At 44.4% G+C, this 21612-nt stretch overlaps 1 protein-coding gene, 1 long non-coding RNA gene and 1 pseudogene across 5 annotated transcripts in view; all 3 read left to right on the plus strand.

Annotated features, from left to right (window-relative positions):
- The window catches only part of LOC113627064 (uncharacterized), a 30837-nt gene extending 23382 nt beyond the window's left edge, over positions 1–7455 (plus strand). Inside the window, exon 3 of the long non-coding RNA XR_003435416.1 lies at positions 7336–7455. This is a non-coding gene — a long non-coding RNA (uncharacterized LOC113627064). The remainder of the gene's footprint in view (positions 1–7335) is intronic.
- The window catches only part of CFDP1 (chromatin remodeling protein CFDP1), a 138236-nt gene that overhangs the window by 107478 nt on the left and 9146 nt on the right, over positions 1–21612 (plus strand). Inside the window, exons 6-8 of one of the 4 annotated variants that reach the window (XM_027119237.1) lie at positions 7462–7528; positions 11147–11210; positions 16980–17094. The exons of 1 other annotated variant lie outside the window; for it this stretch is intronic. In XM_027119237.1, coding sequence (XP_026975038.1) covers positions 7462–7528; positions 11147–11203 — 124 coding nt within the window. In that variant the 3' untranslated portion in view covers positions 11204–11210; positions 16980–17094. Of the gene's footprint in view, positions 1–7461; positions 7529–11146; positions 11211–16979; positions 17139–21612 lie in introns of those variants that run through there. 2 more of the 4 variants (XM_027119236.1, XM_027119235.1) reach the window with 2 other exon arrangements.
- LOC113627350 (cytochrome c pseudogene) lies at positions 17554–20817 on the plus strand (annotated as a pseudogene).

Consider the following 21612-nt stretch of genomic DNA (forward strand, 5'->3'; position numbering starts at 1 on the left):
ATGATTGTTGGCCTTTCCAGATGATCATGAGTAACTGATGCTGCAGTACCTCTCTCCACAGAGTCTCTTGCAGAGTATTAATGATTAACAATGTTCACGGCCTCTCACAGAGTTAAATTGGTCTACGTCTCAGTCACTGAAGTAAAAAATGTGACGGAGTGATTTATCCAGGGTGGGGCAAGCCCACACAGCAGGTGAATTAGGAGTGTAGCCCAGAAGTCAGACCATCTTATTAATGCCCTGCTCTAACCACCATAACTTCCTTTCTTATTTTTTTAATCAGCTTGTAGAGAGAGCGAAAGAAGGAATGGGCTGTATTAATAATGGCTATATTCTACCAGAATATAGAATGAAAGGCTTTAAAGACTTCCTTTCATCGCCTTTTTTACTTCCCTCCCCCTATTTAAAACAAACTTTCTGGCTTGATGACAATCTCAGTGACATTTCAGACTTCCCTTCCTAATTCTCATTTGACAGAGGCATGTCCCTTTTTAGCCATTTCCCCTGATTTTCTTTGACTCTGCAGCACAGCATATATCTGAAGGGGCAGGCATCTAAGATTTTTGTCTTTCTAAAATTTAACAGCGTACAAACCCTACTGAGAAATAAATATGATCCTGCAAAACCTTTTCTATTAAGTGCGGGAAGAGTATTCTAGCTTTCATCTCTTTCATCATTTCAGCAGTGCACTCACTGGGGAACAGATCATTTCACCAGCTTTTCCAATGGAGAAATAGCCAGACTGATGACTCCTCAGAAAAATTCCTTTCTTTTCTTTTTCTGCTAAAAGGCACATTAAGATTTATTAACCCAGGTTGGTTATCAGTTCAAAGTCATACAGATGCATAGTGTGAAAAGTCAAAATATATTAGGGCTTCCCTGGTGGCCCAGTGGTTAAGAATCTGCCTGCCAATGCGGGGGAACACAGGTTCGAGCCCTGGTCCGGGAAGATCCCACATGCTGTGGAGCAACTAAGCCTGTGCGCCACAACTACTGAGCCTGTGCTCTAGAGCCTGCGAGCCACAACTACTGAGCCCTTGCGCCTAGAGCCCGTGTTCTGCAACAAGAGAAGCCACCCCATTGAGAAGCCCGCGCACCGCAACAAAGAGTAGCCCCCGCTCGCTGCAACTAGAGAAAGCCCACGTGCAGCAACGAAGACCCAAGACAGCCAAAGATAAAATAAATAAAATAAAATTTTAAAAATCTATAAAAAAAAAAATGTATTATGCAGTCTCCTGACCCAGGCCTGGGTCCTGCTTTCCAGAGGCAACCACTTTAAACTCTTTTAGCTAGTTCTTCTGGTATTATTTTGTTTGTGATTTAAACTACTGTGTTTAGTATATGGTTATTTATTGTTTTTTCAATATTAGACATTTTTAAAAAGACATCATTTATTAACTTCCTGTTAATTCTAGTCTTTAAGAAGCACCAACTCCTGTTTTGGAAGAGGAGGAATTAACACTCTTGTACTGCCCCTCCCCTGAGCCCAGGTGTGGACTACCCTTGTATTTCCTTTTATGTATGTATGTTATTTGTTAGTTTGCTTCATTTTCTGTGTCCCTATCACATTTTCCCCAAACTCTCCAACAAGGCTGTGAAATCCATCTCAGTATTTTTCTCCACTATGTCAGATAATCTGTCATTTACATCCCATCCCCAGTCCCTTCTGGAGCCTTCCATCCTCCTGCTCAGGTCTGGGCTCCTTGTTCTCTCGGCTTCCTGTGCAGCTGTTGTTCTGGGCCTGCCTTTCATCCCTCTTTGTGTGGCTCCCCTGTTTCTTGGATCCTTTGTCTTACTCTTTCTAGGTTTATTCCCTCGTTTTGATAGAGCTCATCCTCCAGTTACATCCTGAAGAAATGATTTATGGGAGATAAATTTTTGAAACTTGGAGTGTCTGAAAATGACTTTGTTCTGTCTTCACATTTTACTAGTGGTTTTGCTGGGTATAACATTATAGGTGGAAAATGATTTTCCTTCAGAATTGTGAGGACATTGCTCCATGGTCAGAAGCCATTTGGAAGTCTTGAATCTTCGTATATGACCTCATCCTCCCCGCCCCCCTCTGCCCCCCTGCCTTGGAAGTTTTTAGGATCTTCTCACCAGGCAGCCAGACCCCCAGCAGTGAGAAGAACCCACTCCTTTTTGCATCTTTTTCTAGGTGTTCTTCACCATCTGATCCCTTCCACTGGGTACACCAACTCAGTTGCCCACTGAACAAGCGAGAAAGTCGTATCTGCATGATTCTCTTACCTTGACATAGTTGGTTGTGACAGCTGGAGGGAGTGGTCATCTTTGCTGCAGCTCAGTTTGCTGCCTGTAGCAAATCTGTACACCTGAATAATTCTTTCTGGCAGCTTCTGACAAGAAGTTGTTCAGTTGGCTGATTATTGAGTTAGCTAATTGCTCCAATTACATCCATCCAGTATTGGTTTTAGCTTCAAGGCTGGACTCAGGCATTGCTTCTGGCTCATAACGTAGTAGAGTATATGACTTTAAAACTAGCCCCCAAGAGCAAACAGATGAAAGTAACCTGGCTGTGAGGTAGCCAGTGACAAGAGAAAAAGACTCATTTGCCACCCTCAGCTAAGTCCATCCTTAGGTCTCTTGACCTGGTTGTTCCAGGGCTTCATTATCACAAAATATGAATGCAAATATCACTTTTTAAAATTTTTATTTGTTTTATTTATTTATTTTTGGCTGCGTTGGGTCTTCGTTGCTGCGTGCAGGGTTTCTCTAGTTGCTGCGAGCAGGGGGCTGTTCTTCGTTGCGGTGCGTGGACTTCTCATTGCGTTGGCTTCTCTTGTTGTGGAGCATGGGCTCTAGGTGTGTGGGCTTCAGTAGTTGTGGCTTGAGGGCTCTAGATAGCAGGCTCAGTAGTTGTGGCGCACGGACTTAGTTGCTCCGCGGCACGTGGGATCTTCCCGGACCAGGCTTGAACCTGTGCCCCCTGCCTTGGCAGGCGGATTCTTAACCACTTCACCACCAGGGAAGCCCCATTTTTTTTTTTTCTTGCAAATTCTATTGTCATAGACCAAAAAAAAGCAAAGATTCATCCAGCATTCCCCTTAATTCTGTCCCTTATTTGCATTTCAATTAGGACTTGCTTAGCCTGTGTACCCCAGATTACAGTTTACGGCAAGGATGTTGAGCATTCTGCAGGCTCTCATCCAGTGGTGCCAGGGCCAGCCTAAGACAAATTCCAGGCTCCTGACAGCCGTTCAAGGAGGGGTCTGCCATCTGTTGCAATGAACAAATGCTTTTCCTGTCCCTGCTCTGAAGTACTTACGTCTCCTGTAGAAGAAAACCCAGTGAAGGATGGACAGCAGCTATGAGATGAGCCAACATCGAGAGTTGTTATTTTAGTAGATATCATTATTGGAATCTATTTATAATATACGAAGTTGATACGTTTTCCCAATATTCATACATTCTTTTAACAAATGTTTACTGAGTACCTAACAAGTGCCAGGCACTGTGCCGGGTGTTTGAGTTATATCAGTGATCAAAACAGACGTTGGCTCAAGCCTTTGTGGAGTTTCCATTCCAGCAGGGAGATAGACGTTAAACGTAATAAATAAATTATGTGGTGTGTTAGAAAATGCTGAATGTTACGAAGAAAAGGAAATCCGAGGAGGGTAGGGAAATCAGGACTGTGGGGTGAGAGTTAAGTTTAGAGTATTGAATAGGTTAGTAAGCGTTAAGTGTCAGTGAGAAGTTTGAGATTTGAGCACAGACTTGAGGGAGGTAAGGAAGTTAACAAGATGTTATGTGGGAAGAGAGTATTTCAGGTGGAAGGAATGGCTTGCAAAGGTGTTGCACGCCTGAAGCGGAATGAGTCGGGCGGTTAGTTATGAGAGGAGATCGGAGAGGTAAGTACCTGGCGGGTGCTGTTGCCCTCTACTAAGGTGTGGAAAGCGGCTGCAGGCGAGGTCTACTGGGCATCCAAGTGGAGAGGCCCACTGGGCAGTTGAGTGAAATTCTGGAGTTAGGGAGAGAGGTCTGGGCTGAAAATAGGACATTTGGAGGTCAGAGGCAAATAAATGGTATTTAAGCTTTGGGACTGGGTGAAATCACTCAGGCAGTGAGTGTACATGGAGAAAAGCAGTCCAGGGATCGAGTGCCAGAAGACTCCCAGATACCCTCAAAGAAGCCAACATTAACAATCAGACAAGTCCAAATAGTGGGCCATTCTGTAGGCAAGGGGAGTGTTCTAGACAAGGGAGATCAACTTTTCTTGGTTTGAAACTTTTCAAAATTGGAAGTTTGTGGGGGGAAAATGTCAAAATTTCAAATATACTTTGCTGCCAGAGGTGAATTAGCCTCAGGAAAAGATAGAACAAGCAACTCCTAAAGTCTCAGATCAATCATTTTTCTGTAGCAGCAGCAAGATTTTAATTTCTTTCTGTATTCTAGAGAAGCATCTTTTCAAGGACATGAGAGGGTAAGAGCAGGAACAACAGGAAGTGTTGACTTTCTGCTGTGTGCCAGGTATTATGCTGCTCAGTGCGCTCACATACGTTGAGCATGTAATTATCTCTTTCTGGACTTCCTATCCCACGTTGTCCCCTTGGCAAATTCTTTCTCATCCTTCACGTTTCAGACACCTCCCCCTCCCTTTCTACAGCCTTCCGCAATTCACACTCTTAGGCTCCTACTGCACTTGCTGTGTAGCGCTTTTCTCATAATCTAATTCTTGTTTGCATATCTGTCTCAAGCAAGTGAATTAAATGAGGATAAGAAATTTGTGTTTCTATCTTCAGTGGCCAACAGAGTCTGGCACACTGAAGGCACTCAATGAATAAAGGCTGAGTTGATGAATATCTCATTTAATCATCATGCTTCAAGGTAGTTATTATTATCCTCATTTTATTAATTGGTTACTTGAGGCTCAGATGAATTTACTCACCCAGGGTTTTAAAAGGAAAAAAACCTTAAGTGGCAGGGGCAGGTTTCTGCACTGAATGTTAAGCCACTATGTCTCACTGCTTTAAAAACACAGTTCCAAAGTAGTACTGTTGATATGCGGGACTTAGCTATATAAGCAGTGCTCAGATATTCCAGTATTCCTGTCTGAAGTCTAGATTTCTGATTTTCCTCACCCTTAGGAAACTTTCATATGACTATCAACATAGGGGACAAGTTGAAAGTTTAAATGTATTTCTCATAGGAAGCTACAACAGATACCAACTGTATAATCTTAAACTTAAGATTTAAAAATCTTAGCTGTCTGGGACTTCCCTGGCAGTCCAGTGGTTAAGACTCTGTGCTTCCACTGAAGGGGTCACACGTTCGATCCCTGGTCTGGGAACTAAGATCGTGCATGCCACGCCGAGTGGCCAAAAAAATAAAAATGATAGTAAATAAAACTATTAATATTAGAATAGGCAGATCTGTAGAGACAGAAAATAGATTAGTGGTTGCTTGGAGCTAGAGGAATGGTGGTGACTGCTAATGGGTATGAGGGGTTTTTTTTTGAGAGGGTGATAAAAATGTTCCAAAATTAGATTGTGGTAATGGCTGTACAACTGAATATACTAAAAACCATTGACTTGCATGCTTTAAATGAGTGAATAGTATATGAACTATATCTCAGTAAAGCTGTTTTTAAAAGTATTAACTGAGAATAAAAAACGATGTGTCATCAGATTTTCCAGCATTCTTTTAGAATACAAATCATTTCAGTAGCTTATATATTTGGGTTATCGTCTCTATTATCTTCACTCTTAGAGAAAAGCTCTTCCTCCTTACAACTAGGTAAATTTTCGTTTTGTGTGTTTTTGCGTGGGTGCCCTTTTAGTTATAGTTGTATCATTCACATGAGACCATCAGTGTCGACACCCCTAGCTCCGAACCTCCTTCCTTCGTCTGGGCAGTGAGAATGGTGAACATGCTCACTCAGTCTTTGCTGAATTACCAGCTGGGCCTCACAGTGATGGGAGCAGCATCGTGAAGCCACTTGCCCCCAAGGAGAGGGCCACAGACTCTCCCAGGCTGCTCCTGGCTTCTGGGCAAGGAGCCACAGGTCAGAGGCCTTGCTCTCACAGCAGGGAGAGAGTGATGCCAAGTTTCCCAGGACAAATGGTTAATATACAAGGATGAATCAGAGAACTGAACAGTCTACTCTTCACATCTTTAGTTGGTGGAATTTGCTTTGATTTGTTTTCATTTTCTTGAACCATCTGTGCGTGGCAGCATTGGCCAACTTTCTTTCACCACACCTTCATCTGCCAGCCAGTAGTCACGAAAGCTCCTTTTTCAGACTTATTGATTGTGACCCATTGTCATACATTTACGTTGTGACCCATTGTGGATCATGGTCATAAAGGCTCTGAGGGGATCCCAGCGTGCAAAGAAGCTGGATTTGTTCAAGGTTCCTCCACCACTCAGCAGTAGGGTTGGATGACAGGAACCTCGTAGAACAATCTACATTTCTGAATGAAAAAGCTACTTTAGCAACCCCTAGCTGGCAGATTAAGGAAAGGGACTCTACTTATCCTTATCATTTTTTTCTTGCCTTAGAGATGGAGGGTGGGAATTCTTTTTGGTAGTCAGTGATGCAGTGGGTAAAAATCTTCCACTTATTAAAGAGAAACTATGTTGTGGTTATACAGATTACCCAGCTGCGGTTAACATCTATGAAAACCATTTCCTGAGTGCAGTAAAAAGAAAGTTTTCTGCTTTCTGTACCAGACTCTGTGGGAACAGATATTTTTCTTTGTTGAAATCCATTGCATTGCTTTAGCAAAGTGACACCTAGGGCTCAGGCTTGAAACAGCCCCCTTCTTTTGATCATGCTTGTGCAGGTAATTGCTTCCCAAGGACTCTTTAAATCCTAGATTGTAAAGGGGTCCTGTGACAATGGGAAAACTGTGGATAATGGTGTGTCCTGGCTTTTTCAGGATAGATGGGAGCTGCCCTGGAGTGGGGCAGGTTGGGGTCTGGGCCTCGTTGAGTTGCCCACTGAGTTACCAGGATAGCGGCTTCTGGGAAGCCAGAGAAGATGCCCTGGCAAGCGGGCGAGCGACTGACAGTGCAGATGCCGCCCTGAGAGGGATTCGGAGTCAGGGCCCCAGCAGGAGTGTCAAGTGCTGGAAATTACCTTTCTTACTATTCAGCCCCATCTAATGAAAGGACCATAAAGTGCACATGCACACACACACACACACACACGCATGCATGCATGCACGGCAGAACTGTGAGGTGTCGGGAATCACTGCATGCTTATTTAGTAGTGGTAAGAAGTTGAGGCATGGAGGGGAGTAATTTTGCAAAATGTGTGCTAGCTAACTCCTGTGTGTTCAAAGCCTTGTGGCTAATGTGCCTACCCATTTCTAGAAAGGAGCGCAGGCATGACTCGTCTGGTCTGACTGAGGACACCCCCCACATCCTGAAACTTCGAACTGATCTCAGCCTGGGAGGTGGCCAAGAATTTAAAAATGTATTTTATGTTGACATCCTCAGACATTTTCATGAGGAGATGGAGACCTGCCTGAGAAAAAGCAAGCCGGGAGTCAAACAACAGAATGAGGTTTGAGAAAACATGCCAACTCCTGAATCAGCAATTAGCCAAAACAAGCCAGTCGGAGCACATGTATCTTCTGGGCTTTGCTTCTCATGTTGGCTGGTGTCTCTGACAGATGTGCTCTTTTCCTGATGGGATCGATCAGGGTGAGTGTGGCTCCTGCCCTCAGACCAGGCAGGTCGTCCGCAGAGCCGCCCTGGCCTGGTGCAGTCACAGGACGAAACCAACAGAGCTCTCCTTCGGAAGGGCCTTGACGTGTTAGCTGCCAGATCCTGATTCTGCCTCATCTCTCCTTTGCCTCTATGGCTGTGATTGGTTGGAGCCTATATGGAAGCAGTATCAGGAAAAACAAGCTGTGCCTTCCTCAGTTGAGCTCCCAGGGTTCTGCATAAAGAAAAATGTCATTATGGGCTTTGTTAGAAGCTGTATTTAATAATTCCTTTAAAATTCGGTCTCAGAAATGTAAATGGCCTGTTTGTGTTGGTCAATACATTATTCTCCCCAACTCTGCCTGATCATACAAATTAAAGCAACAGCAGTTTGCACCTCAAGGGGAAAGTGTCCCTCCCCTCCCCAGGCATAACCCTCATTCCCAATAAACTAGACATTTCCTCCTTGGAGAGCCCCCAGGCCTCCTTCACTCCCCAACTGCTGTGAAATGGTGGAGGCCCTTCCCTGCTTTGCCCTGAGCCCCCATCATGGGAATGGTGTGAGGAAGGAAGTTGCTGGAGCAGAGGCAGGAAGGGATGTGGCATTATCTCTTCCCCAGGGAATGAGATACAACCACAGGGGAGTGGGACAAAGGAGAAGGGAAATTCAGTAGTATTTCCTACAGGTCTGGTGGGTAGGCCAGAGGGTTTTGCTTTGCCACTGACTTCATGTCACTTAACCCTACGCATACCAGGCCTCCAGCCCTTGAGAAGAGTATCCAGGTATCGAGGTGAATGCTTCCGTGTTGGCCAGAGACCTCTTTGCTCACCATTGGCAGATCTAGTCTAGGGCTCTGCTGATGATCTCATAACCATTGGCCTTTCTCCAGTTACTGCTTTCTCCCTTTTTAGAGACTTTCTTACAGCCAGAGCTTTATGATCCCTTTGGGATTTTCTGCATATTTATCCTTCAAATAGGGTCCTTCACTATTCATTCACCCCAGTCTGTCCTTAGACATGGCCAAGGCATTATAGGTGAGGCATGAAATAAGCAGTCAGAACTTCCTGAAGGTATTATTCTACATATTACACATTAATTACAAATTAATCACAGAGAAGAGAATGTACGTTTACAAATGAGAGCTCTTGCAGTCACCACATTACCCAAGGGGCCACACTTAGCATCATGAGTCCTGGGCTGACCTGACACTATGTGTCCATTACTATGTGACGGTGCAGTAAGAAGTACCCTACCTCACGTACATGGCATATTTGGTATAGGAAAGAGACAAATCCTAAACGAGCAATATTCTGTAAAACAACCAACCTAGACTCAAAAGACTATCAAAGACCAAAAAACAAACAAAACAAAAGGCAGAAGACTATGCTAGATTAAAGGAGGCTAAGGGAACCCCAGATGTGGTGCCTGATTAGAGGCAATGGGGAACAAATGTGAAGGCCGTTGGGGAGGCATTGAGGGAAATGTGAATATGAACTTTAAGTTAGATGACACCATTCTATCAATGTGAGATTTCTTGGGTATAAGGTGTTGTTTATGTAGAAGAATGTCCTTAGGAGACACACACAAAGTATTTAGAGGTGAAGGAGCATGAATCACCCCCGCAAAAGAAGATAAGCAGATGTGGCAAAATGTTAATAATTGGTTAATCTAAGTGAAGAGTGTTTAGGTAATAGTCGTTCTCTGCTTTCAACTTTTCTGTCAGTTTGACATTTTTCAAACAGGAAAGTTGAGGGAAATTTCTCAGTAGACCACACTGCTGTTCTTGTGCCATCACATTCCATACCGCAGAAGCAGGAGTGCACTGGATGCTCGCATACCCTAAAGCTCACCCACCCACCTGGCAACGCAAGCCCTTTTGCATCTTCATACAGCATTTTTCTCTGCATTAAGTGTGTGAACCAAGCATTGCAGAGGCCTCACGTGCACCAAGGAATGGTGTGGGAAAGGACCCATTCTTTCCTAATGCTTGTCTAAATTTGACCCTCTCTGAAAGGTCTGAACTAGGCAGATTAATAAAGACAAACAACAATAAAAACAAACAATTGCCTTCTGTGGCAAGGGGCGCAAGCCCACTGAGCTGGTTTCAGCAGAACAATAGACCAGTGGACGACTGTTCTTCACAAAGAGGGGCATTAACTTTCTCTTGGCATATGATGCAAATAAACTACTGCCCAACAGATCAGTTAGTTTGTCCCAGAGAAAAAGTCCATTTCAGTCACTTGAGAGTCCCTAACCCCAAGTTACTTGTCTCAAAAATAAATGACCTTTATCGCAAGAGAGACCAGAAACTGTGCAGTTAGAGGATCCCTACTGCTCTGGGGAGAACTGACTGTAAATGAATGTCTTCTATAGGAAGAGCTGTCCATTTAAACAGAACCAAGTCAGCTAGAATAGTCCTCCCAGCAGCAGCTCAAAGGCCAGAGCAGGCAAAATAGACCTCTGTGCTTAACAGGTAGGGAAGGAAGAGTTGAAAGGGGCTTCTTCTATAATATAGTGTTTTAGAAGCTTAGAATTCAGGGCTTTTGCAACCAGAATCATCAGGTATGTTTCATAGACATGCTATAAAGATGCAGAGCAGTGGAAATCAAATCAGACAAACTTACGTTTCCTTCACTCTTTTTTTTTAAAATTTATTTACTTATTTATTTACATTTGGCTGCGTTGGGTCTTCGTTGCTGCACGTGCGCTTTCTCTAGTTGCGGCGAGTGGGGGCTACTCTTCATTGTGGTACGCGGGCTTCTCATTGTGGTGGTTTCTCTTGTTGTGGAGCACGGGCTCTAGGCACACGGGCTTCAGTAGTTGTGGCACGCAGGCTCAGTAGTTGTGGCTCGCGGGCTCTAGAGCGCAGGCTCAGTATTTGTGGCGCACGGGCTTAGTTGCCGCGTGGCATGTGGGATCTTCGCAGACCAGGGCGTGAACCTGTGTCCCCTGCATTGGCAGGCGGATTCTTAACCACTGCGCCACTAGGGAAGTCCCTCCCTTTACTCTTGGATTGGCATGAGATCAATAACTGAGTAGCAGATCGTTTTCTATTTGTACAAAAACGGAAGCTGCTGCTGTTTGCCAGCTTTTATTTCACCTTTTGCTGATAGATGCCTTTTTTTTGGCTGGCAGTGTATCAATGTCAATATTTCTGGTTTTCCACTTTCCTGAGTCCCGATGTCCCATAGAATACTGTCAATACAATGTTGGGAAGTGAATGGGATTTAAACTCTTTTCCTAATTTACCACTGGCTTCCAGTCCATTTCCTTGAGTCATCTTGTCTTGGGCTTTGCGGAGATTATTTAGAGACTTACACAGGTGGGGAGTGAAATTGGCCCAGAGACTAGGGCTTTACATTTCATTCTTCGGGATTTCAGCTTAATCCAAAGAAGATCTGAAAGAGAATAGTGGTTTCAGTCAGACAGCTCTCACTGAAGAATTTCATCATAAACTTTCTTCCCATTTCTCAGGAAGTACCATGCCAGTTCCAGACCCTTGTATGGCTCTGGAAAATAGTCCATGGGTAAGCTACAAGTACGTCCACTCCTGCCTTGTAAACAGATGACAAATACTAAGGAAACTGCATATCTTTGCCAAAGAATCTTTGTTCCAAATAATTTGCATGTTAGTGGTTAAACAGGTTGTGAGAGAGAAGGCGTAGGCTTGAGCTGGGCTCTGTATGTTGAAGTTCTAAGTAAAGGTCAGTAGTGCTTCCGTGCACATGTGTTGACCCTATCCTTGCTTGTCCAATTTTGGCGTTTCCTTTTCTTTCCTGTTGGTCCAAGTGCAGTGTTAAATCCTTCTGTTATAAGAGAAGATTCACTTGGATAAGTCCATTATCGAATCATATTAAACATGTAGTGGTCACGTACCATGGCAAGGCTTTGTACTACGCTGGGTGAGCCAAGAATGAGTAAGACATGGACCCTGTGTACAGTTAGCTCCAGGACAACAGGGAAAATAAGAATATCCTCCCCAACCCCAAAATCAGCAGTGAAATTGGTGTGTGGAAGGGATCTCCAAAGGTTATCTGTCCTCAGCTCTGGTATCAGCAAGGTGGAGAAGACAGGCCAGGTGTCAAAAGCACTGAGTACTAGACCCAAGTCTCCCACGGTGAACTTGGGCAGATTTCTTAACCTTCTTAGACTTTAGTTAACTCATCTCTGAAATAAAGAGGTTGCATTAAACAGCCTCTCAGCCGCTCCCTGTTTTGTGTCCTGATAGTATTTGGTCACAGTTTTTTTCGATGATGATCTCCTCTACTAGATTTTCTCCTGGAAGCCAAAGATTATGCTTTATATATTTTTGTATCCCCAGTTCCAAGCACATTGTCTGGTGTACAGTAATTTCTGATTAATCTTTGTTGGATGAGTCCAATGAACAAATGACTCTAAATTTATTCCCAAACCTCAAATTCTATTCTGTGAGACAGCTGGGTGCCTGAGGCTGATTTTAAAGATTATGGGAAAGATGTTCCCACCTTTTCTTCACAACCAGTTGTTGTGTCCTCTCATCCTTTCTGTTTCTGTTTAAGAAGTTATTTTCCCAGCTCCTTTCCAGTACCTCTCATAAATAAACAGCAGGATCCAGAGCATCACTGAGCATGGCCAGATAAAGCAGTGCTTTTGCTATGAAACAAATCATTTGAGTGACTCTGTGTCCATGCTCATGGGACTGGAGCAAAGAAAACATGTTACTTTAATATCTTTATAATAGACTCAACAGGATGGAGTTTATCATTTAGTTGCAGTGAATTTTGTTAAACTTCCATTCTGGGGGCTAAAAGGCAGCATAATTTCTAGCAAATTATCATTGTAAACTTTGAATTCAGCAAGGAAAAAGACAATGGTCATTTTGCCCTTTTTGTCCCTTTTACTCTTCCGAGATTCTGAATATTTTTTTGTGAGGTCTTGGTTGGTGTCTGGTGTTGGGACACGTCATCGGGCTTGGTACAGTGGGAAGGGAATTGGGATAATTGCTGATTGATGGAGAACAGGACAGAAAGCACAAGAAAAAAGACTTAGTAAGAGGCTCTTTCACAAGTGTGTTGTGCACTCAGCCATACTCTCTGATGGCACGGAAGCCAGCTGCTTAGAGTGAAGGCCGTGCTCCTCAGACAGGATTAGTCCTCACATCGAACTTACGGTCGTAAGATCAGTAGAGTAGGAGGAGGCGGTTGAAATGTCACTGTTACATTGAAAACACCTCGGCAGCAGTAGTCTGGATATGTCTGAGTATAACCTTCTGGATGCAGTCTGTGAGGGAGCAAGTGCAGGGTGCCTTCCTGTGGACTTTGACCTCTAACAGGTGGGTGAAGGTTCTCTTGAATGTGGTTTTTGTGACACAGCTCATCCCATCCCACTTTAGAACCAAGACTGGAAAATCTGCAGCTGGGGGAGGGGTTGGGCTGTCAAAGCCGACTTTCTGGTAGTCCCTTGCCATTATGGCTTAGGATCCAGAACAAAGAGAAGTCAGTGTTGCTGTTGCTCTGATGCCTGAAACTGCACTGGTTCCTGCTGACAGCAGAGAGGTCTCCAAGGGAATTCGGACCTTCCCCTTTCCCCTGTTTTCCAGTGTACACACCTGCTAAATGCCTGTGGGATGCCAGTGCTGAAGTTGCTCCCTCCTGGCCTAGCTGCAGTTCTGAGAGGGGGAGCCGTAGGCCGAGGCGCTCTCTGCAGTTTCCTTCACGGCAGAATAGAGACAGCCAGCAGCCACTGCCCAGAATCTGGCTCTTTCCTGCCTGCCTCAGCTTTCCCGAAAGCCTGGTGGATGAACTTTAACAGCAGAGATGGGTCCAAGGTCAGGGTAAATCTGCCTTCCTGACAATTGCAATGGAATGATGCCAGGATTATGCCACTAAAGCCCCATTTCAAGGTGGAGAGCGAGTGTGAGACCCCACATTCCAGGTTCCAGGAACCAAGTGCTGGTCTCTCCGTGATGATGAACCTCCGCATGTTTTGGCTGCTACTATAAATGTGTCGTTCACTTTGATTTAGCCTCAAATACAAGAGGGGTAATTTTGCTTTTGAGGCCCTCAAATTAGGAAATCATACACCGTGTTAATGATCCAATGCAAGCAGACGTAGAAGCTTTCTCCTAAAGCCTAATAGCACAGGTGAAATTTTGCTGATATTCATTTAAAGGGGGATTACAACTTTTCCTTTTCTAGAACCTTTTTCACTGCTATGCGGCAAAAATCATTTTCCCATAGACTTCTCGAAGTGACTTGTTGAAAAGATGGTATATTCTGGTAATACTGTCAGAGCTGTAGGCTGTCGGGGAGAGATGGTGTACAGAGCCGTGGTGCTGCCCAGATAAAATGGGGAACCCTGAGTTGCTGAGAGCTGATTGGCAAATATAAGTGGAAATTCCTCCCCTTAGAATTCCCCAATTTAGAAGTGTTCTGAACACCTTTATTCTACAAAAATCTGATTCTCTCCCACTAATTGGTTCTGTGATCCAGGTGACATTGTTGAGTTTATCGAGTGTCCACTGTTTACAGAACTATATCCATGTGCTAGAGAGAGATTTGGAGACCCAGAACTTAAGTATCCACACGATATAGAGCCTGCAAAGGGAAAGTCATGTTTCTCCTCAACATCTTTGCTAGATTCCCCTCAAAGCAGAACCTTAGGTAAGGCTTTGAGTGCAGGTGGTTTAGTTGGGGAGGTGTCCCAAGAAGCAAGAGTTGAGGGGGTGGGAAAAGTGAGGCAGGGAAGGCAGAAAAGCCAATACAAGAGTGCCCGCATTTCCAAGGCCACGAGCCATCAGGACTTCTGAGAAGCATTCAGTGTACCTCCCAGGACTGCCTATGTGAGGACAAGAGGTTGGGCCATTTAGCCACCAGCTCCTGTCCGCCACAACCACTCCACCACAGTGCTTCTGGCATGTAGGCGGGGTCAAAGGACACCCTGCGGCCAGAAATGGAAAGCCTCCAGGTGTGTGGTTTTGGTGAGATGTTGTCCGCAGTGGTTCTGAGCTTCCTCAGAGCTGACCAGTGCAGCAGCAGCTGAACGTAGAGCCCTCAAGCACCTGTTACGGAGAGGAGCAGTGCCGTAATGGGAAAAGAACAGGGGTGCAGTAGAAACACCAGCAGGAGGTGTCTAGTTCAGAGACTGGGGGAAGGGTCTGGGAAAGCCTCCTGCAGGAAGCGGTTTCTAAGCTAAGGCAAGACCAGATGAATGGGAGGGGGACCAGGAGAGGTGAACTGCAGGTGTGGCTGGAGTGTAGGTTGCAAGGGGAGATGTGGCGAGAGAAGATCAGGAAGAACTCTGCGAGCGAAGGAGTTTAGACTTTATTGTAAGAGTAGTTAGGGGTCAAGGAGGAGACATTAACCAGAAAGACGTGATAAGCTTCATATTTTCAAAAATTCACGGTGAAGACAGCATGTAGGATAGATGCCAGGATGGAGCAGGTGAGTGATGGTGGGACAAGACAGAAGTCAGGGAGACAAGTGAAGAGCCTGCTTAATCATCCAGGTGAGAATATAAAAATGAGAACCAGGACAGTAGCAGTGAAGCAGGTGAGAAGCGGAAAGATTTGAGCCATATTAAGTTTCTGCCTCCCCACTTATGCTCTGTTCCTGGTAAAATATAGTCTGTGTGTGTTGATGGAGAGATTGTTCTGGGACTGTTATCCGGAAAAGAATTAGAAGATATGAATCAAAAGCTCATAAAGAGCTCTTTGGAAAATCCTTAAGCAAATTGGGAATAAAATAGCCGTCAGAAAATCTCTCAAGTAACTTCTCACGTTAGAAGTGAGACAGCACAGTGCACCACACTGAGGGTCAGAAAAGCCTTGTTTTGCCCTGGATCTGCATCTTCTGTTGGTTTGACCTTTGTTGTATCATTTAACCTCTCTGCACTTTATTTGTCCAACTCGAAATGAGGACAGTGATGCCTGTCCAGCCTCTTGTGAGTTGATCTTAAGCTGACAGCCTGTAGTAGGGTATGACCACAACAGGGAAGCTAATGAGAGTGTGGAGGGTAATGGTTCAGCCCCAGGAGTCTCGTGTTCAGTGTGGACACTGGCCTATCGGCTCGTTCCAGGGCAGAGGTAGTGAGCCACCCCTCACTGGCCCTGTGCTGCAGGAAGGTGGGATTTCAGAATGGTTGGTGAGACACAAGATCATCTTGAAGTTCCTCCTCCAACTCTGAGACTCAGTGGTCCTCTTTCACGGCACTAGGGAGAGTAAGATAAGAAATGGCTATGAAACACTTGGGTAATGAGCCTTCTAGGCAAGTGAGAGGTATTAGTATTGATGTTGTCAGCAGTCCTTGTGTTGTTAGCTCAGAGAGGTTTTAAATGTTTTAACTGTCTTGCATATCTCAGTAAAGCAGAAAATGACTTCTAGTTTCCTGTATGCTGGTATATAACTTGTTTTACTTTCTAAAGAGACCAAAAGCCATGTTCATTCCATACTTCCTTCCCCTAATACCACCTTCTTACTAGCTGCATTCTGTCTTGCTTATTTTATCTCATACATTTAACATTGACTAGAAACATTTGACCTGCCAGGACTTGAACTTGGACATATGGGGTTTCTCCCACCATCCACGACAGCATAACCAGCAAGTAGAGCACAGGCTGTACATTCCCTGCTTTCAGGATGAGGAATGTTCTCCACCTCCTGGGAAAAACCAGGGTCCTGACTCACAGGAGTTGAAAGGAAACTGATCTTAGGGTCTTTTTAAGATCCTGTAACTCTTGCTCATCAGTGTTGGGATCTGGTTCTCTTTCTCTTGAAAGGATTCCCTGGGGCTTTAGTGCACAGATGATGACAGTGATTCAGGATGGATAACATTTATTGCCCCTTTGCTGTGTGCCAGCTGCTGTTTTAAGCACTTTATATAGAGGATACACTACAGCCCTGTGAGTAAGCATTCACTTTGTAGATTAGGAAACCGAGGCAGATGTAGTTAAATACCTAGCCTAAAGTCACATGGTTCGCGCTGGAATATGAAGCAAGGCATGTGATTGTAAAACCATGTCTGAATCATGCTGCACTTCTCCCTCCTTGCAAGCAGAGACCTGTCTGTCATACAGAGCAGACAGAGGTCTTCAGGATTTCCTATCCCCAGGTCGTTAGAGTGGTCAGAGGTATTGAGCAGGAAGAGTGCATTAGGATTCTGGTCTCCTTACTGTGCTCTCCACAGCGACAGGAAGTACCCTGGATGCAAACATGGCTCCCATTAAGATAAATCGCTTGAATCTAGGGAGGCCCGTGCCAATCAGAAAAACCATTAATCAAGAGATTAGAGTTTTTACCTGCTACATGTTTCATGTTTTTGCTTTCCCTAGGTTAAAAAGATCAAGTGGCATGAGCAGCCTTCTGGGGAAAATAGGAGCCAAGAAGCAGAAGATGAGCACCCTAGAGAAGTCCAAGCTGGACTGGGAGAGCTTCAAGGAGGAGGAGGGCATTGGCGAAGAACTAGCCATCCACAATCGGGGGAAGGAGGGGTAAGAAGCAGTGCATTCTATTCTCTGAAAATCCTCCAAGCCCTGGGCTAGTTCATTGCACATGTGCCACCCAATTTAAGTAGGCAGGAGCTTTTCACGGTAAAACAAAAAACATGAGCTCTCTGGTTTGTTGTTGAAGCTGTGTTCTAATGTGGGCAGGTCCTGTCGGTGAGGAAAACATTGGGGTGACAGGAAGGGGGTGGGGGGGCACGTGAGCAGCACTTCTCTCGGGGAGAGGCACGTCTGCCAAGCTGAATTTGCTGAATTGCAGCTCCCATGAACTGTAAGTCACCTCGTTTGTTCATGTGGTCAGATCTGGCTCACCGTATCAGCCTCAGTCTCATCTGAATTATTTGGCCTTCTGAGAAGCCAGACAAGCTCAGTGCATCAAACGCAGAGTCAACAGAGCGCCTAGATGTTGTCGGGTATTGTGGGATTTTTTTGTCCGTGTCATTGTGGCCCGGGGTGGGGCTTCACCTTTGGCTTCAACCTATGTGACACACCAGCCCTCAGACAGCATCTGGGCCATCACATGCACCCTCTTCCTCTTCACTTTGGAATACAAAGAGGGTGTCCATAAACTGTGTACAGGAATGTCCTGAGAGAAACGGTGTTCACTGAGTACTTAGGAACCTCAGAAGAACCCAAGAACAAAGTTACGACAGAAGTGGGTCCATGGCTCAGGGTCCACACTCCCCACCCCTAACAGTGAAAGGAAGTGTGCGTGGCCCATCAGACAGCCCTGGTACTCCACATGCCTGCCCCTCTCCAGCAGGGGCTCTCCCTGCAGTCGCTGTGCATCCCTGAGGCTCAGCTCCTTCACCAGTAAAACTGAGATAGTAATACCACCCTTAGGGTGGTTGTGAGGCTCTCATGAGACAAAACATGTGATATATATATCATGCATATATGTATATAGCACAGGCAGACCTCAGAGATATTGCAGGTTCTGTTCCAGACCACTGCAATGAAGCAAATATCGCAATAAAGTGAGTCGTGCGAATTTCTTGGTTTCCCAGTGCATATAAAAGTTACGTTTATACGATACTGTAGTCTATTAAGGATGCAAGCATTATATCTAAAACACAATGTACAAGCCTTAATTAAAAAATACTTTATTGCTAAAAAATGCTGACAATCATCTGACAACACAAGATTGCCACAGTCCTTCAATTTGTTAAAAAACTTAGTATCTGCAAAGTGCAATAAAGTGGAGCACGATAAGAAAGGCATAAAGCCCTGTCCACATAAAGCCCTTTGCAGAACTGCCCGTCACTGTCACTTAAAGGTGTGTATTAAGTGGTAGTCATTCAGGTTACTTATAAGCTAAATTATAATAAAGATAGGTGAGGGATTTGTTTGGGGGGTCATTTTTCTAGATTAGGTTTCACGAGTATTTGAATGAACGTAGAAGCTGATCAGTAGATTAAAAAAAAAATGCCTTTAATGACTTTATGAGCTTGTTTAACTACCAGACTTCTAAGTCCATCTGTCAAAGATGGTTTGCCACAGGACAGAGGTAGAAGTACCAGAGCCATCTGGGGAAGGGCCCACAAGAAAGCACAAGCAGGAGTCAGTGTTACCTGCAGAAGGCCTCTGATGCATGCCCTGAACCTCCCCACTCTGACTCAGCTCTAGTAACTCAGCCCCGCCACTTCTCCATGTTTGCCTGGTGATCTCAGGCAGCAGAGGAACTGCCAGTGCGTGCCACACTTTACTGCTTCTCTGAGGATTGATTATATGGGTTAGACAGTGTTCGTTCTGTTAATAGAGGTCTTATAAAAGTAAGGAGTGGTGCTGTTGAAGATAAGGGAGAGATAAGAAAATGTAGGCTGGAAGAGAAAACAAGATTAAAAAGGACATCTGCCCAATGAGGACTTTTCAGGCAATGGAAAATCACATAACTGGGTTAGGGAACAGCTAATAGCATACAACTTTTAAGCTCTTTGCTTTTCCCTCTGTCTCTGAGCCTTTTCCGCCTGGCCAGATGATTCCACGGATCTGATTGTATTTTTCCAGTGCAGATATGATGACTTCTGTGCTCTGCCTTTGGCTCTTCTCACCTGCCCTCTCTAGTGCCCACCCCATACCTCCACTCACTGCCTTTCCTAGCTCCTGGCAGATTAAAGGGCCCAACCCCTAGTCCAGGGAGGGAACTATTACTCTGGTTCTTACCTTGGCTAAGCATGAGAACCTTCTGGGGGTTTTTCCAGAGTTACATGACAAGGGCATCCCTGTGCACCGCTGAATCAAGAGTCACAGATGTCTGTGTGGTGTGTGTGTATACACACACACACACACACACACACATACACACGATGGAATATTACTCAGCCATAAAAAAGAATGAAATTTTGCCGTTTGCAACAACATGGATGGACTTGGAGAGTATATGCTTAGTGAAATAAGTCAGACAGAGAAAGACAAATGTGGAATCTAAAAAATACAACAAACGAGTGAATAAAACAAAAAAGAACTTACAGATACAGAGAACAAACTTAGTGGTTACCAATGGGGAGAAGGAAGGGAGAAGGGGCAAGACAGGGGTAGAGGATTAAGAGGTACAAACTACTACGTATAAAATAAATAAGCTATATGGGAATATAGCCAGTATTTTATAACTATATGGAGTATAACCTTTAACAATTGTGAATTACTTGGAAATTCTCTGGCAGTCCAGTGGTTAGGAACTCCACGCTTCCATTGCAGGGGGCATGGGTTCAATTCTTGGTCAGGGAACTAAGATCCCACAAGATTTGCGGCTGCGCCAAAAAAAAAAAAAATTGCGAATTACTACGTTGTACACCTGAAACTGATATAATATTGTACAGCAACTATACCTCAATTTAAAAAAAAAGAGTCACAGATACCGGTATCTTTAAATCACTCCTCAGGTGCTTCTCATGCACAGCCTGGATTGAGACTCACTAGACCACAGCAACTAAATTCTAGAAATGAGAGCAAGACAGTCAGCTGCTGGGTGAGCCTATCCAGCACGTATGTAACTTAGAGAGCTTAGAGAGCTGACTTCAAAACAGGGACTGTCAAGAAGGGCAAGAAGATTTCTACTGAGAAGTGTGCCCAGTGCCACAGTGTCAGAGGGTGGGAAGCACAAGCCAAACCTGAAAGGTCTGTTTGGTCAGGCCCCCAAATTCTCTTACACAGATGCCAACGAGAGCAAAGGCCACCTGGGGAGAGTCTGCTCTGAGGGAATATGTGGAGAATCCCAAGAAGTATTACCATGGAACAAAAGTGATCTCTGCTGAAACTAAGGGGGAAAGGTCCTATTTGATAACATCTCAAAAAAGCTACTTATGAGTAATGATTGGCCTCTACCATATTTATTATGAGACTGTGACATTTTTACAGACACCATATTTAAATTGTTCTCCTATACAAGAATCCAAATCATGGATAGTGATAAAAAATATTCCTGTAATACAGACCTGACTAAAATAAGATGGAATTGAGGTTAAAAGATGATGTTGTGCTTTTTGTGTTTTGATAGTAATTCTACTTCAGTAAGTGCTATCCCATCTTTCCCCTTGTAAAGCTTTAATAGAATTTGAAGCTACATTGGTCAATATTGGATTATTATTGTCCAATTTTTAAATTTTATTTAGTTTATTTATTTTTGGCTGCATTGGGTCTTCGTTGCTGCGCGTGGGCTTTCTCTAGTTGTGACGAGCGGGGGCTACTCTTCATTGTGGTGCTCGGGGCTTCTCATCGCTGTGGCTTCTCTTGTTGCGGAACATGAGCTCTAGGCACATGGGCTTCAGTAGTTGCACTACATGGGCTCAGTAGTTGCAGCATGCGGGCCCTAGAGCATGCGGGCTTCAGTGGTTGTGGCACACAGACTCAGTAGTTGTGGCGCACGGGCTTAGTTGCTCTGCGGCATGTGGGATCTTCCTAGACCAGGGCTGCATTAGCAGGCGGATTCTTAACCACTGCGCCACCAGGGAAGCCCTACTGTCCAATTTTTTAAAAGCAGTTTTGCTGTGTGAAAATATTCACATAAAGAAGCAAAGCACCTTAAGAAACAGCAGGCACAGGACCAGATCTGCAAAGAATTTAGACAATGGAAATATCAGAGACAGGTTTTAATACAATTATGCCTACTGTATTTAAAGAAGTAGACAAACTTGAAAATATTTGCAAGAAGAAGAAACTATAAAACGTGGCCTAAAAGACCCAAACAAAATTTCTAGAAATGAAAAATTTAATAACCATAATTAAAAACGAGAGGGATAGATTTAATAGTAGTTAGACCAGCAGAGAAGAGAAATACATGCACTGGAAAAGAGCCAGAAGAAATCATCCAGAATATTGTTCAGAGAGACAAAAAATAAGGAAGAGGGAAGTTAAGCCTCCTGGAGGACAGCGTGGGAAGAGATGAGAGACACCTCTTTACAGACTTTTCAAAACTCAAAGAATCCCAAGATAAATAAAATAGAAATCCACACTGCAGAGTGAA

Source organism: Aethalodelphis obliquidens, unplaced genomic scaffold (genome assembly GCF_003676395.1).
Source record: "Aethalodelphis obliquidens isolate GAN/ISIS:26980383/991018 unplaced genomic scaffold, ASM367639v1 scaffold20, whole genome shotgun sequence".
Classification (NCBI taxonomy): Eukaryota; Metazoa; Chordata; class Mammalia; order Artiodactyla; family Delphinidae; genus Aethalodelphis; species Aethalodelphis obliquidens.